Source organism: Cervus canadensis, chromosome 2 (assembly GCF_019320065.1).
Source record: "Cervus canadensis isolate Bull #8, Minnesota chromosome 2, ASM1932006v1, whole genome shotgun sequence".
NCBI classification, from domain to species: domain Eukaryota; kingdom Metazoa; phylum Chordata; class Mammalia; order Artiodactyla; family Cervidae; genus Cervus; species Cervus canadensis.
In genome coordinates, this window is record NC_057387.1 from 14,683,015 (window position 1) to 14,699,345 (window position 16,331).

At 53.3% G+C, this 16,331-nt stretch overlaps 1 protein-coding gene across 2 annotated transcripts; it reads right to left on the reverse strand.

Moving 5' to 3' along the window:
• Positions 1–296: 296 nt before the first annotated feature.
• Positions 297–16,202, reverse strand: DCST1 (DC-STAMP domain containing 1). Of its 2 annotated transcripts, XM_043454894.1 has the most exons (16): positions 16,145–16,202; positions 15,676–15,801; positions 15,533–15,607; positions 10,738–10,866; positions 10,248–10,387; positions 9,275–9,488; positions 9,046–9,189; positions 8,268–8,389; positions 7,697–7,854; positions 5,551–5,650; positions 5,329–5,424; positions 5,085–5,211; positions 4,350–4,466; positions 3,717–3,859; positions 3,486–3,599; positions 297–602 (listed from the first exon to the last, which is right to left on the reverse strand). In XM_043454894.1, exons 1-16 carry the CDS (start codon positions 16,200–16,202, stop codon positions 351–353), a joined length of 2,115 nt encoding a protein of 704 aa, XP_043310829.1. In that variant the 3' UTR covers positions 297–350. The 2 variants fall into 2 exon arrangements, with proteins under 2 accessions (XP_043310829.1, XP_043310838.1); XM_043454903.1 differs by lacking the exon at positions 15,533–15,607.
• Positions 16,203–16,331: the final 129 nt, after the last annotated feature.

The following is a 16,331-nucleotide window of genomic DNA, read 5'->3' on the forward strand; positions in this document are numbered from 1 at the left end:
CGCCGGGTTCCAAAGAAGTGTGGATCCAGCCCTTGAGTCCGACTGCCGCACTGCTCATCCTGCTCTGCACAGCCACTTCAGGCTGCTTGCAGGATGGGAGCCAAGGCCCGGTCCGACCGGCTTGGGAGTCGCGCCTCCACCCGGCCCTGGGTCAGGACGCCTTCGTAGCAGCTTCACTGCCCTCCGCTCTCACGACCGCAGCCGGGCTCTGCCGGATCAGGTGGACTGGTTCTCCCGACTGCCTAGGTCACCCTCCGGTACCGGACGCCTGCGAAGCGCGGGCAGCAGGAGTGTATGAAGCATTTTATTAAACGGGAAGGAGCGGATGGGAGAGCGAGCAAGACGCCCCTTCACTCCGCGTAGGTAGCATCATCGTTGCTGTCGCTGTAGGCGGAGGAGGAGAGCTCCTCGCGGGGTGTGCAGGCCGGGCACCGCTGCCGCATGTCATTCCAGCAGGAGCGGCAGTACACTGCCTCGCAGTTCGGTGTAGGGCACACGTAGGACTCGGGCGTCTCGGGTGCTTGGCACACCACGCATCGGCGGCGCAGCAAGGGGCGCAAGAGCGGGCAGCTGCGGTGCAGGATGTCAAGCAGATGGCGGCGCTGTTGAGAAACAAGGCGGGTTTGGAGCCGGTTGGGGAGCAGGCGAGAAAGATGGGGAGGTGGAGAACAGAGCTTCTTTTTGGAGAAGCGCTTCTTATCTGAAGTCTCAAGACCTGACTATGCCCATATGTTGGAGGAAGCTGGATTTGGCAAAGAAGGGCCCTGGAGGGCAAGGGTTCTATGGATGTCGGTCCTGGAGAGCTTCCCTCACTTCGTGGTGGAGAGTGAGAGGATGCAGTCGGTAACAGCCACAACCATCATCACATGTACTCTCCGGTAAATCGTAAATCGTCTTATTTGATTCTCACCGTGAGGCTGAGAAGTGAGTAGGGCAGATAAGACTATCACTACCGTGTTCTCCTACTTTACAGATGAGAAAGCTGAATCTCATAAATGTTAAATGACTTTCCCAAAGGCACAGACTGAACAGTAAAACCTGTCTGGATCCAGGTACCCTGATTCCAAATTACAAGCCTGGCTCATTATGCTCCCTCTGTCTCCCACCCTCTCTCCACACGTTTTCCAGGAATTCTCAGGCCACCTTATCAGGTCACTCTTTGCTCAAGAAACTCCAGGGGCCCCACTGCCTGCCAAGCAAAGGCAGGACTCCTGGCCTTGGCCTTCTGAGCCTTCCACAATTTGGTCCCTTTCTAGCCTCTGCCCCAACTTACCTCTCCCTGAACTTTACATGTTCTGTGCTGGTTCCTCCTTAGACTTCAAGCCCTGCACTTGGTTGGCATTTCCTTTGGACTCTGAGTCCTTGCACATTCTGCTTCCTCAACTGGGAATGAATGCCCATCACATTTCCATCTGCCCATCAAAATCCAGTTAACTCCATGATCTGGTCATGGAATCACATTATGTTCATTTTGAATGAGTTTCTTAGGACATCTGGATCAAGACGATGGACTAGAAGGACATGGAGCTCACCTCCTCTCATAGTATATTCATCCAGCCTCTACTGCATGTCATGGGAGTTGGGGGGAGGGGGGTCTAGGAGCTAGAGGAAAAATTTAAGCAAACATGGTCTCTCACTTTTATGAGCTTTTTTAGGGCTGATTAAATAAGAGTAGCTACTCCTTGTGTTTTTAAATGATATTGGGCCCTGTACCAAAAAACTAGGGGGGCTTCCCTGGTGGTTCAGATGGTAACACATCTGTCTGCAATGCAGGAGACCCGGGTTCGATCCCTGGGTCAGGAAGATCCCCTGGAGAAGGAAATGGCAGCCCACTTCAGTACTCTTGCCTGGAAGATCCCACAGACAGAGGAGCCTGGTAGGCTACAGTCCATGGGATTGCAAAGAGTCGGACACGACTGAGCGATGTCACTTTCACTGTCACTTTCACCAAGAAACTGTAAGTAAATTAATTCAATCCAAACAATAACTATGTAAGGCAGATCTCTTTTCAGCTGAAAAAAACTGATGACTTGGAGAGGTGATCATTTTCAGACAATGACAACTAACACATATATATAACTTGCTATGCACCTGCACTGTGATTAAATGAGTGAAACTCACTTAATCCTTACTACAAATAGATGGAGTAGTTAAGTCCATTTTACAGAAGGGAAAAACCAAGACTCAGCATTTAAGTCAGTGCTCAAGATCACACAATTGTCGCAGTAATAAGGGGAGAGGCCAGGATTCAAACCTAGGCTCTCTAGGGATTTCCCTGGTGGTCCAGTGGCTAAGACTCCAAATGCAGGAGGCCTGGGTTCCACCTCTGGTCAGGGAACTAGATCCCACCTGCTGCAACTAAGACTTCACATACCGCAACTAAAGATGCTGCATGCCACAACTAAGACCTGGCACAGCCAGATAAGTAAATAATATCTTTTTTTAAAAAAGATATCTTTATATTAAAAAAAAAAAAAAGAATCTCTCTGGCACCAGAGCCTCACACCTGACCACCACTCTATTACTGATCTCTAGTGAGCAGGCCTCATAGAGTTGTCCAACCTCCCCATTCTGCAGAGGGAAAAACTGAGGTCCAGTGAAGACCATGGCCAAGGTTACAAAGCTTAATGAGGGGGTGTGGACTGAAGCCTGGTTCTGCTGACTGTGTGCCCTTTCTGTACACCACATGCCTCTTCATGAGACCTCCCTGATCCCCAGTCCACCTGAGTCCCCTCGCCTATGCCACCTCCTCACACCCTCCACACCTCCCACCCCCCTCTGCTGGAATGGCACTGAGCTTCTAATCTGAAGTCCTCTCAGAAGAACCTGTGGCTTTGCCTTGGGCCCCTTGTTTCTGATGAACCTGTCTTGCTTTTCTTTGACCCAACTATATCAAATCTGATTCCTCCTTTTTGCCTGCTTCTCTATGGTCCAGGCGTCCCTGGTGGCTCAGTTGGTAAAGAATTCACCTGCAATGCAGGAGACCCCGGTTCGATTCCTGGGTCAGGAAGATTCCCTGGAGAAGGGATAGGTTACCCACTCCAGTATTCTTGGGCTTCCCTGGTGGCTCGGATAGTAAAGAATCTGCCTGCAATTCAGGAGACCTGGTTTTGATCCCTGGGTTGGGAAGATCCCCTGGAGGAGGGCATAGCAACCCATTCCAGTATTCTTGCCTGGAGAATTCCATGTATAGAGCAGCCTGGCAGGCTACAGTCCATGGGGTTGCAAAGAGTCAGACATGGCTGAGTGACCACGCACAGCACAGCCCTATGGTCCACTTAGGATCTCAGGCTGGGCTGAATACTGGATACAGATATGGGCACAGCCTTGACCTCCAGGCACTGGATGACCAAGGCCTTTGCATGCCCGCCATCAGAACTCACTGAGCATCAGTAGACTTGGGACTTTGGTAGGGGCTGGAGGGACTAAGGGGAGATGCCCCCCCACTCCAGTTCTTAGACCCAGAGGAGCAGGCCTGGACTCACCGGAGCCCTCTGCTGTCTTGCCCGCCTCAGGATGGTAGCCCTCCTCAGCTGGGTGAAGGCTGCTCTCTTCCTCAGGAGGTCATTGTAGAGGAACAGGGTCCGCTTCTTTTCTCGCTGGGGCCAAGGAGACAGCACAGAGGAGGAAGACATCCCCCGAGGTGGGGCTGGTGGGGAGCTGGGTGCAGGCCGGTGTGTGCGCACCCCGGGGTGGAGAGGTTGTGGGGGGCACACCTTGGGGAAGTAGAAGGCTGTGATGACCCTCCGGAGCCGGTAGCCGAAAGCCTGGAGCAGGCAGAGACACACTAGGAGGCCACTTGGTAGTGCAGCTTTCAAATAGGCCCTGGTGCTCAGGGGCACGGGCTGGGGCAGGCAGGCTGGGGGAGGAGGTGGGCCTATCAGGGGTATGGCCCGGGCCGGCTGGCCGCAACTCTGCACTGAATTCCCCACGTTCACGGGTGTGGGTTAGGTCTCTGATTACCCTGTTATCTTCCTGCCTGCCCCTCACCCTGCAGAGCTTTGTTGCAGTATGGTAGTCATTAGGCCCAGGAAGCTATTTGTTCAACATGGCACAGACGCAGAAATTTTCCATCATGGCAGAAAGTTCTATTGAACGGCATTGCTCCAGAGGGCTGGGACTTTGGGGGACCCTCTGGACTCCTCTGACCCAAACCTGTCATCCTCCAATCCTTCAAGCTTGACCTGATGTTTCCTACTCTGATTCTCCAATGCAAACACACCGACCCCCATTTCACCATAGCCAAGGCCCGGTCCCCTAACTCTTTGTCTTGGAAACACCCCGCCTGCCTCCTCTCCCTTGGCCCCCAGCCATCAACTCCTCTGATCCAAACTTTCGGCATCACTCACGCATGTTGTTTGAGTCCACCACTATCTCAGAGGAGGTGTTCAGGGCTCCGATGGTATTCCGAAGAAGCCGGGCGAGCATGGAGTCTCCCCCGACTTTCACTTCCAGTTTATGACTGCCTGATGCCAGGATAGGGGTCGTGGTGTGTATGGGGAGAGGGGGAGTCAGGAGAGAGTTGGAGTTACGGAGATGGGGCAGGATGGGGACTGGATGGAGGGGAGAGGTCAAGGCATAGCAATACTTCTCAACTGCACAGGACTTTCCATCCCTTTACTGATTACTAATGCCTCCTCTTGACAGATACAAAGGGGAGTGGAAACTGAGGCTCCCAGTGACAGCTGTCAAGTTGCAGGGCTGATATCTGACCCTAAGGTGGGCAGGTAGGAGCTGAGAAGCAGAAGGAAATGACAAAACTGGAAGAACTAGGGACTTCCTTCGTGGTCCGGTGGTTAAGAATCTGCCTTCCAGCGCACGGTTCCATCCCTGGTTGGGAACCCAAGCTCCCACATGCCGTGAGGGAACTAAGCCTGGGAGCCACAGCTGCTGAGTCCGTGCTCTGGAAGCCATGCGCCACAACTAGAGAGAAGCCCATGAGCCACAGCTAAGACCTCACGCAGCCAAATGAAAGAAATTTTTTAAAAATTGGAAAAATTGGGGTGGGGTGGCTGTGCAAGGGTGGGAGTTCTCCAGGGGGTTGTCTCCTTGGGCCTGGAGCCTGGAGTGGGGGCTGGGCTCACTGCGGAAGGAGTACTGCACGAAGGAGTGGTGGCGGATAGTGTCGAAGATGGAGTAGAGAGCCCAGTCCAGGCCACAGAGCACCAGCAGCAGCAGCAGCACGGGCAGTGTCTCCATGAGCTCCCTTAACTGGCCAGGGAGCAGGAGGGGCGGAGCTGGGCAGTGCCACTGCACCCCCTCTGCCCTCCACCCCTCAGACCCCTGCCTCTAGTAGGATCTGGGGTCCTGCCTCCATGCCATCCTCACCACATTTCTCATTTCTGCGGCCTGGATCGTGGGGTCCCAGGGGAAGATGACGGTTTTCTTCTCAGCTTTGCGGAGTGGCAGCAGCGTCTGCTTGCCCTGGGAAAAACATCCCCACGGTGAGAAACGCTGAGCACCCTCTCCTCTTCCCCTCTGCCCTCCTGGAGCAGGACGCCACCCAGAGAACGGGACAGGGCACTCTTGGGCAAGGCTGCGCACACTCACTAGCTTCTTTCTGCGTTCATCGATCTGACAGAAGTAGGTACTGATATAGATGTTGTCGAAGCGGATGTCCCTGTTATAGCTGTCCATGTAGGAGAAGCACCTGTGGATGAGAGTGTCTCCATTGCCTACAGGTTTACCCACCCCCAACCATGGGCTTCCCTGATGTGGTCAGTCAGCCGACCGCCCAGCACGCACCAAGCACCGTCTGTGTCCTAGGAGGAGAAAGCCCTGCCCTGCCCTCCAGCAGCCCTGCAGTCCCATGAAAAACATGCACATACATACTGCTGAGACAGAACAGAGGGGAGGACGGGAGGGAGGGTTGTGTAAGTGCATGTGTGTGCCTGGGAGGTAGGGGAAGGTTTCCCAGGCATGGAACTTTCAGGAAGAATAGCAAGCAGAGGAAACATTAGGAGCAAAGGATGGAGACAAGGGAAATCCCTCAAGGATGCAGAAATCGCCCGATCCACTGACTCCCACGTTCACCTCTCAAGCCCCTGCCTCTTGGCTGAGCCCTCAAAACATCTCCTGGGAGCTCACTTGAAGCAAACCTCATTTCAACCATCATTTCCCTTCTCCACTGATACACCCCTGAGTAAAGTGATATTTTCTGTGTGAGCGTGTGTGCACGCGCAGACGTAGCTTTTCTGTGTATCTCTCAAAGTCCCACATAATGCTTCAGTTTCCTGAGGAAAAATGTTAATTGTTGGAAATGTGTTTAAAACTGTAAAAGTACATTAAATAAGCTCTGTAAACTGTGAAACATGATTTCCAATGCTATTGGTTCTGGGACCCTGTAAAAATCCACATCTTTGCCTTTCAGAGAGAAATGTCTATAAATGCAAAGAAAGACTGTGAGCGCCCCCTTGTGGGGAGACCTACCACTGCTGGGTCTGGGCCTCCGGAGCCGGGTCTCCATCCCTCCCCACCTCAGCCCCTTCAATGAGTGACCTCACCCAGGTTGAAAGCCTGGAAGTGGCTTTTGACTCTGTACCTCCTTCCTTCCCTCCGCAAGCTGGCTCTGCACCTTCCCCCACCTCCCTCCATTTCAGGCCAACTTCCTGCCACGCCCCCGCCCACCTCCGTTCCAGCCTGGCTCCCTAACCTCTGACCCACCTTGGCCTCCCTGCCTCCAGGCTGCTCCAGTACAGCCTGCAACCTTGCCGCTGGGGGGCGGTTCAGGGCCCTTCCGCAGGGATTTCCAGACTGTTCTGACTATGCCGGGTCCTCAACCACAGCCTCTGCCGTCCACATCCCACAAATGCTGAATTCCTGACCCAAGAGAAGACTTTTCCTCTTCTTGGCCGTGGCTCCCCATCTGCAGCCTTTTGAAGCTCAGTTATGGCCCTTTCAGGGGCACTTCCTCAGCTCCCATATCTGTCCATAGTACAGCCTTTGAATCATCTCTGTCTTGTGGACGCCTCTCCTACTTCCGCTCAACCATGAGCGTCTTGAGGGCAGAACTATGGCTCATTCATCTCTGTCCTCCCACAGGACTCTGGACACACACATAAACACTCACTTGCAGTCTACGCCCCACAAACAGGGGCAGAAGGAGCAAGAGGCCCTGCGGCCTCCCTTGTTCAGCCCCTGCCCATCTCAGGCACGTGGGGCTAGAGACAGGAAACAGAGGGTCCGGAGGTCGGCAGGGAAGCAGAGTGAGGCCCAGGGCAGCCCAGCTGGACGCCAGGCTGGGTGGGGTTGAGGACTTTGGTCCAAATGGAGGGAAAGTAGCTGCCAACACAGCAGGCGGGAGAAAATGAAAGCAGAATTGGACGATAAAAATGGCACAAAGTCAGAGCCAAGGGGAATATGAAGGGCAAGAAAAAAAAATCAAAAGTCAAAGCTAAAAGTTAAAAAAAAAAAAAAAGAAGTCAGCGTTGGGATAAAGGCCGGAAGGAGGTAGATAAATGAAGACGGTCGCCCTTTTAAGGTGGTGGGAACATGGGGTAACGTTTCTTCTGACAAAATGTCCACATTTCCTTTAACTTTGTGTAAACAACGAACCCAGCTTTGTAAAAAGGCAAAGTCAAAGGCGCAGAGCGTTCAGATTCAGTCGGAGGAGGGCTCTGCAGCTCCATTCCGAGGGCCTCCCTCGGGGCACGGCCAGCAGGAGGCCGGGGCTCCCGGGCAGAGGCTGAGGACTCACGCATGCAGGACCAGCAGGAAGGTGCAGGAGAGCAGCGCGTGCAGCAGCCCCAGGGTCCACTCGAGCTGGGCCTCCTGGCGTCTGACGTAGTCCCGCACCTCGCTGCTCACGTGTTTCCAGCTCGTGTTGAGGCCCAGCACCCCAGCCCGCTTCTCCTCCTGGTGGGCGGCACAGGCGCCGCCTCAGAGGCCCAGACCCAGCTTCCCAGACTCTCTGTGGCTTCTCTCCACGCGCCGCCCCCCCCCACGCCCCGCCCCGGGATGCTTCACTCATGCTCTCCTCCTCCCAGGAACTTCAGGGCTGCCTCTGCCTCCTGTTTGCCGCCCTCCTTGACACAGTCTTGCTCCTCTGCACCTCTGCGAGCTGACACCCTCTCACACCTGGCTGACCCTTCCCACAGGCTGGACACCCTCCCCCTCTCCGTCATCCAATGCCTCCACCACTCCGCACCCCGTCCCCTCCCTCACCAGCCACCTCTCCTGCGTCCTCGCCCGCTCTTCCTCGCATCCTGTTCCTGTGCCCTCCTCCTCCCACTCCCTATCCCCCCCACCTCTCACTGCCCATTTCTTACCTTGAGGTTAATAGTTGCTGAAAATTCCCCCTCCAGGCCATGAATAGACTGGTTGAGGGAGTCATAGGTCTGCCCAAAGTTGCCTTCCACTGGGATGCGACCGCGGCACCAAACTTCCATCACTGGTGGGGGGCAGTGGGGCCGGGTCAGGGGGCCTCCAGTCCTCCCTTCCCGTGACCCTCTTCATCCTACTGCTTTTGTCTCTCTGCCCGTGACTTTCTTTCTTTCTTTTCATTTTTTGGTGAGACTTATGGAATCTTAGTTCCCAGGCCAGGGATTGAACCTCTTGGCAGTGACAGCCTGGAGCCCTAAACATTGGAGCCTTAATCACTGGACTAAAAGGGAATTCCCTGCCCATGGCTTTCTACCACCTTGAGTTTTTCCCTTCTTCGCTCCCCTTGAATTCTTCCCCCATTTTTTTCACCTGTCTATGACCGTACCAAACACTAATTATGATAGCCAACACGTAACAGAGCAGTTACTCTGTGTGCCGGCTCGGTCAGCTGCTTCACATGTATCATCTCCTTAAATCCTCAAGACCCCTAATGGGATAAGTACTATCGTGATGTCCATCTTTCAGATGAAGAGACAAAGCAGGAACTTACCTGAGTCACAGATCTAGTCAGCTGGAGGCGCTGGGCCCTAAGGATGCCGTGTCCTCAGAGCCCAAAGCCTCCCCTCCTGACTGCCTTCCTGCCTGACACCTTCCCAGGGTCCCCCAGGACTCAGATCCCTAGCCCTGGTGCTCCCCATCCTCCTGCCTCACCCTTGTGCTCACCCTTGGCAATGCTGCAGAAGAACTTGAACTTCATGGGCAGGCAGAGTAGGTGGTTGAGGAGGGGCACCCAGATGCGCTGCATACAAGCTCCATGCTTTTGGTCAAACCAGCGGCGGCAGCTGAACATGGCCTTGTTCACCACATCTGCAGGAAGGGCCAACGGGGGTCTGAGGTCCCCACACCCTGAGCCAACGCCCAGGCCCCTGCCTGCCCAGGGACCCCCGCTCACAGGAGCAGCGCAGCTTAGTCTTCAGCTCATACATCTTCTGTGTAGACAGGTGGTGTCTGAAGGCTGAGGCAAGGGGGGCTGCTCCACCTGGGGCTGTCTCTGAGCCCTCGGCATCCTTGGGTGAGAATCCGCTCTTACTGTTCACCTGGGCATCCAGTTCCTCAAAGGAGTTGGTGATGTTCTGAGTCTCGGCTTTCAGTGAATCTTTGCTGCTCTGGGGTTGGAGGGAGGAAAGGGGTCCGGCATGGCAACTTGGAGCTTCTGTGCCCAACAGCCTGTTCGTCCCCATCAGCCCAGCCTCGGGCTCTTACCTCCAGCTATAAGGAGCTGAGACCTGGAGACGGGCTCTCATCTCAGATTCTCCACTGTATGTAGTCCTTGGGAGCCCTCTCCCCTCCCCAGGTGCCTCTGCTCTACTCACCTCCCAGGCTCCCAGCTCCTCCCAAGGCCTCCTGTTCCGGATCCTTGCTAGTCAAGGAGGGTTCCCCAGGCCCTTGACTTTACCCCTCACCGCTACTCTCTCAGGCCACTGTGTCATCTCCACTGTCCCAACTCCGAAGCCCCGAGGTCCTTGTCTTCCCAATGCTTCAACTTTCCAATTTTTCCAGACCCCAATCTTCAGTCTTCCAGTACCCTATTCCCTCATGCCCTGACTCTCAAAGTTTCCCAACTCCTCAAGGCCAGGGCCCCCAATTTCCTGACATTCTAGCTCAGCTGCCCAGAACACTACCTACTTGGGTGTTTGGGAATGTGTGTGGGATGTGTCCCAGTGGTTGGGGCATAGGAGCTCTTCTGCCATTTAATGCCCAGAGACCCGGGCACATCCTGCAATGTTTGGGAACAGTTCTGCCCCAAATGCCAGTACCACTCGCCCTGTTGTGTAACTATAAGTCCAGGGTCCCAGCTCTCAGCTCAGGTCATCTAGGCCCTGTGAGGAGAGGGACCCCTAGACCCTGCCGTGTAGGGTCCTGACCAGCAAGTCCTTGAACACCGCCCGCAGGGGGGCTGTGGAGACACGCCAAGCTGTGCGGGTGTTGTTGATCTGCAGCTCCACCGTGCAGCCGAGCGATGCTATCACCTCGTTGAGGTTGTGCCGCAGATTGGCCACTGGTCCTGGGGGAAGATGCCCTGGTAGATTACCTCCCTCTAGAGCCAATTAACTTTCTTCAGCCCATCCTGAGCTCCCACTCTGCGGGCGGTGACCACCTCCTAGAACCGTACATTGATGGGGCCCAGAAGCTGGTGAGAGGTCATCTCATTCAACCCCTGATTTTTTTTTTTTCTTTTTGTAAATGAAGGAGGCTCAGAGACTCAGAGGAACTCTCTCAGGGGATACACAAGTCAGAACAGCTGGGATTAGACTCCCCACTCTTTGCTCTTCAACAAGCCTGGCTCTCAATGGATAGCCCACCAAGAGTCATTGCTTCAGTGTCACTAACTGGTACCCAGGGGCACACACTCACCCTCATAGATGGCAGCCAAGGCATATCCCAGTACAAAGAGCCTGCCCTCTTTGCCCAGCATCTTGGGTATTAGCAGAAGGCTGGCACAGCGAATGTGAGGCGAGGTCCCCCAGCCTACGACCCCCAAGCCTGTCAGGAGAGCCCAGGAAGTGGTGCGGCAGAGTAAGGAAGCTGCCTCCCCCACCAAGTTTAGCAGAGCACCCACCTCCCACAACTCCTTTCTAGAACCATCACCACACTGCCCTTGTCCCATTCACTCTGGCTCTGATAGGCCTTCAGGCCACTCATGCATTCATCTACCGAACAGCCGTTTATAGAGTTCGACTGTGTGCCAGCCTCCGGACGGGCTTGGAGAGGAGGCCGGAGGCTGAAAAGCCGGGGTCAGTGATTGACTTGGTGCGTATATACGAGTGTGTGTATTTGTGTTAGGGGAGGGGGCCAACACTTTCCCTTTCCAGGCTGGACTCCCAGGTACCCTAGGTACTGAGGGGGCAGAGAGGTGAATTCTGGAAACAGGCACTGGTGCTCAGAGCAGTCGGAAGAGAGGTCACAGCCACCTCGATATTCCCTGCGCTCTGACACCTACAGCTCTGTCCCTAATTTTAGCCTTTAGTCGTCTACCTCCTGGTGTGTTTCAGCAGTTTCACATGTGTCTCCCTGTGGTCTCTGCAGGGAGACAGTGAGCTCCTTGAAGCTCATAATCCAGGGAGAGAGACAGACGGGTAAACAAATGACTGCAACACCCGGTGCTAAGTGCGCGGGGAGGTGTTGTGGAGAGCTGTGGGAGCCCAGGAGGGAGCAGGCGTTTCTGCGGGGAGGGTGGGGCTGGCAAGGCCGGACACAGGAGGCGATGTGACAGCTGGGCCTGAACGGTGAGTAAGTGCTGCGAGGCATTCCAAGCCAAAGGAGTAACACAAACTGGTCAGGGAACCTAGAAGGTTCCTGTGTGGCTGGAGTGTTCTCCCAAAGTTGGCCAAGGCAGAGCCCTAGTCCGTACCCTCCTCTCCCTCTGCTCAGCCCTCACGGGGTCCCCAGTGTCTCTCATGGGAGCTGCCTCGTCCCTTACTTCCTCTCTTGCTAGTCTAGATTTCAATTTTCATGAGGCAGCCAGAGTGATCTTACAAAAACAAAAATTGGATCATGGTCCCTCCTCTGCTTGAAACCATGCAGTGATGTCCCATCTCTGCTTGGGATCAAATCTGGACTCCTCTAACACGATCACCGGACTCTCCTGATCTGGCCCCTTCCCACCTTCTGAGGTGATCTCATCCTATTCAGCCCTTCGCCCACCACGTCCGCCCACATTGGCCTTGTTGCTGTTTCTGGAATTTGCCAAGCTCCCGCGTCCTCTCAGGTCTTTACCCTGGCTGTTCCCCCTGCCAGGAGCACTCCTCCCCCTAGTCTTCACCTGGCCGGCTCTACCTTGTCATACAGGTTTGCTGCAAACCCTGCCGGGTGCCACCCATGGTTTGTTCTCCCTTCTTCCTTGCTAACACAACTTGGGTTTTGTTCCAGGGCAATGGCCTGTCCCTATCCTGGCCCCTGGGGGTAAATCTGGATCCGTCTAACCCAAGCATGCTATAGTAGGACATCGAAAGGGGAGTGATTCTGTGGTCTTGGCCTTTTGGCCAAGACTCAAGCTGAGGATGATAGTTGACAAATAGTCACCCTACTTTCTGAGGGTGATTGTTGACCAAGGGCTGCTCTGCCTTCTAAAGAGAGCCTCATGGAGTTTGCTATCTGGGCATTCCCAAAAGAGCAAAACTGGTGTCTCACCCCTCTACCCCAACCAGCCTAGACAAAGACAGGGCCAGAAATCGGAATTATCTGGAAGTGGAGGGAAGTGGTTAGAGCAGGCAGACATAGGAGAGGCTGTGGGGAGGATGGGTGTTCACTTCCTCATGGCAAGTGACAGACTCCGAGAGCACCCGTCTGAGGCTGGTGTTGCAAGAAGGGGAACCCGGCTTACCCCTCCCAACTGGACACCCGCTGAGCTGCAGAGCCTGGCAGGGCCACCCCAGGGCTGCCCCAGAGCACAGAGGCAGGAGCGTTCAGAGGTCAGCAGGGCCTCCCAGGAGTATGGGGGAAATGTGCACATGGAGAGTGGTGCTTCTCATCATGATGGGGAGGGGGTGACTTCAAGGGGTCCTGTGTTCCCCGTTTGGGAGGGCAAGGACGTTTCCTTTGGGACATATAGAGGGCATGTTAAGTCGCCTCCATCATCCAGACTCCCTGTGACCCCATGGACTGTAGCCCACCAGGCTCCTCTGTCCATGGTATTCTGCAGGCATGAATACTGGAGTGGGTTGCCATGCCCTCCTTCAGGGGATCTTCCCAACCCAGGGATCGAAACTGCATCTCTTATGTCTCCTGCATTGGCAGGCAGGTTCTTTACCACTAGCGCCACCTGGGAAACAGAGAGGGCAGCAGGCCTCAAAGCCATCTGTGGGGTCCCCCTGTGGGGTCCATCTGTGGGGTCCCCCTGTTCAGGGGGAGGCATCCAAAAATAAGGGTCTGCAGGTGGCCTGTAGGAACTACAGGGAGCTTCGTTCAAGGTCAGTCAAATAGAACTGCCTCAGCAGGAAACTGGGCCCAGCACGGTCCACACAGAGCCTCCAGCCAGACCATGAACAGGGCCCCCTGAGACGGCCAGGGTGTGAGGGAGTGCCGCACAGAGGCGGGGGAATTCTAACAGTATCGATGACTTCAGACTTTTGTCCCTTTTCCTCTAATTCTTCTAATCCCCTTTCTGACATCAGAAGAGCCAGAAAGGGAAGGAAGTGGAGAAAAAAAGTGAGTGAGCAGGCTGTGCCTCTTGTCCGCCGCAGGACCCCACTCCACGATCAGGCCTGAGCTTCGGGGCAAGGGCGTGGTCAGAAGGGAAGATGTTTGAGAATGATGTGAGATTGAAATCTTGACGTAGACAGGACTGGACCTTTTAAGCCCCGAAAATGGTCATAATTACTGAAGCAAGACTAGATCTTCTAGATGAAAATCACCAGAAAGCTAAGGGTCTGTGTGAGAGGTCATCAGTGGGGAGAAATGTTGGAAAACAGTGGCCAGAGAGAAAGTAGTTTCCTGTTGGAGCCCCATAGAAGGAGTTGATTCAGTGAGCTTGGGATGATGCCATGTCCGTGCCCCGTGCTTGGGAGAGGGTTAGAAAGGACACATGTTCTGACAAAAGAGGTGTGGGGGAAGTCGGCTGGGGGGTTACAGGAAGTTCTTTGTTCTTATAGGAGACACGAGGAAGGAATGCTCTGATCTTTTGATATTGTCATATGGGGACATGGTGTCTGGATTTGCTGCAGCCATTTGGTGACCTGAAGAGGAATGATCTACAGGCCAAAAATGGCAGAGAAAAAAGTCAAAAGGAAGCTTGGTCCTTGGTGGGTTTACTGAGCTGCCAAATTATCCAAATTCCAAAACTACTCTACCTTGAAACTTGTTAAATGAGATGATAAATTTCCTCTATGGTTAAACCACTTTTAGGTGGGTTTTCTGTTCCTGTGTCTCAACACCTCTTGATGCAAGGTCTCCCTTCACATGTCACCTTCTCTAAGAAGCCTTCCCTGACTACTCCCCAGCTAATTCCGAATCCCTTTCTATCACATTCCCCTGGTTTACGTTTTTCATACCACTTGTAACCATCCAAAATGCTCTTGTCTATTTCTTCATTTATTGTCTAACTCTTTCAACTAGAATGTAAACTTGAAAGAGAATGTAAAAAAAAAAAGAAAAAGAATGTAAACTCTGAAAAAACTGGGTGTGTGGGGGGGAATAGTTAAAAGGAATTAAGAGGTACAAACCTCCAGTTATATAATAAATAAGTCAGAGATATATAACAAGGAATTTGGTCAATAGGAAATATGGCCAATATTTTACAATAACTTTAAATGGAGTATAATCTATAAGGATGCTGAATCAAAATGTTGTACACCTGAAACTAATATAACATTTCAAATTAACTATACTTCAATTAAAAACAACATATTCAATAATATTGTAAAAACTTTGTACGGGGAAAGATGGTTCTTAGACTTATTGTGGTGATCATTTTATAATGTATGCAAGTGTCAAATCACTATATCGTACACCTGAAATTAACATAATATTGTACATCAACTATGTCAATTAAAAAAAGAAATCATTATAAATTTAAAGCAGTTACTGCACATACATATATATACACAGAGGTATGCACTATATACCATAATGTATGTATGTGTATGTAATGCGTGTTATATATATTATAAACTCTAGGGGTCTAAAATTTTTAAAATGAGCTGAGTGCTTGTCAACCTTGTTCACTGCTGAATGAATCCTCAGAAGGTGCTCAGTTAGTGCTAAATGAATGAGTGAATGAGTGAATTGAATTTATCAGAAGCAGCAGGAAACAAGATCAGAGAGGTCAGGAGAGATGGGGATTATGAATGGTTTTGGGGTTTATCATGGGGGTTAATCTCTGGAGGAGGAAATGGCAACCCATTCCAGTATTCTTGCCTGGAGAATCCCAAGGACCGAGAAGCCTGGCGGGCTACAGTCTGTGGGGTTGTGAAGAGTCGGACGTGACTGATCACACACATAGGGGTTAATAGGGAGGCCCTCAGATTGGGGAGATTCTTGTGGGCAAGGACTGTGTCTTCTGTAGACTGGGGCCTCTTCCCTCTGATCTCCCTTCAAAATCCAAGATGAGGCTGAAATTACAAGGGACACTTGGGAACAGAAGAAACAAGAGAAGATTCCTTCCTGGGCACCCAGGGCTGTGCTGCATCCCTGCGCTTAGCCCAGCACTAACCCACCAAGCTGTACAATGTCACCATCTTCTGATCTTCATAGATGTTCATAGGGTTCACCAGAAGCTGAAAGAGACCTAAAGATACAGGGTTCAGCCAAAGGTCAAAAGGTGCGCCCCACCTCTGACCTCTGCTCCGTACTCACCTATGGCCAGGAGCCCTCCGGTGCCTGCCCCCAGCAGGAAAGCACTGACGGGAAACTCACCCGGCTGGCGCCATAGGAATTGGTTACAGGATCTGGGCAGCGCCCAGTTCAGGAACCCCTGCACCGCTGAGGGGTCAAACGGTTTAGCCCAGCAGGGCCAACATACCACTCTTCTGGCTGGGACATGATTCATTCAGATTAGGGGTGGCAGAGGGGTGGAGGCTGGGGGAACCTGGATGAGGGTGGCCGGAACTCGGGGGACCCTGGGGAAGTGGGGCAGACACGAGGGAGAGAAGAAGAAAGGGCTAGGCCAGAGGAGGGTGGCGCAGGATGAGCAGGGTGGAGGCTGGGGGCCCCCAAAGTGGGGGAAGGGGCGGGAGTCCTGGAGGAGAGACTGGGTGAGAGGAGTGGGGGCCAGGAGCTGCTGGAAGTCACTGGGAAGGGCCGGGGTCTCTGGTGACTGACTCACTGGTGTGGGGTAGCTTCCTTGGCCCTTTTGCTCCATTTTGATGAGGTCTGATGGCCATGAGTCTGCTATGGGGAACTCTCTCTCATCCCAGAAAGCTCCTCGAGGATGTCTTTGGATCAGAGGTTTGGCTTCTGTCTCCTCCGCCTCACCCACAGCCTGTCTGAGGGCTGTGTCTTTTAATCCCTCA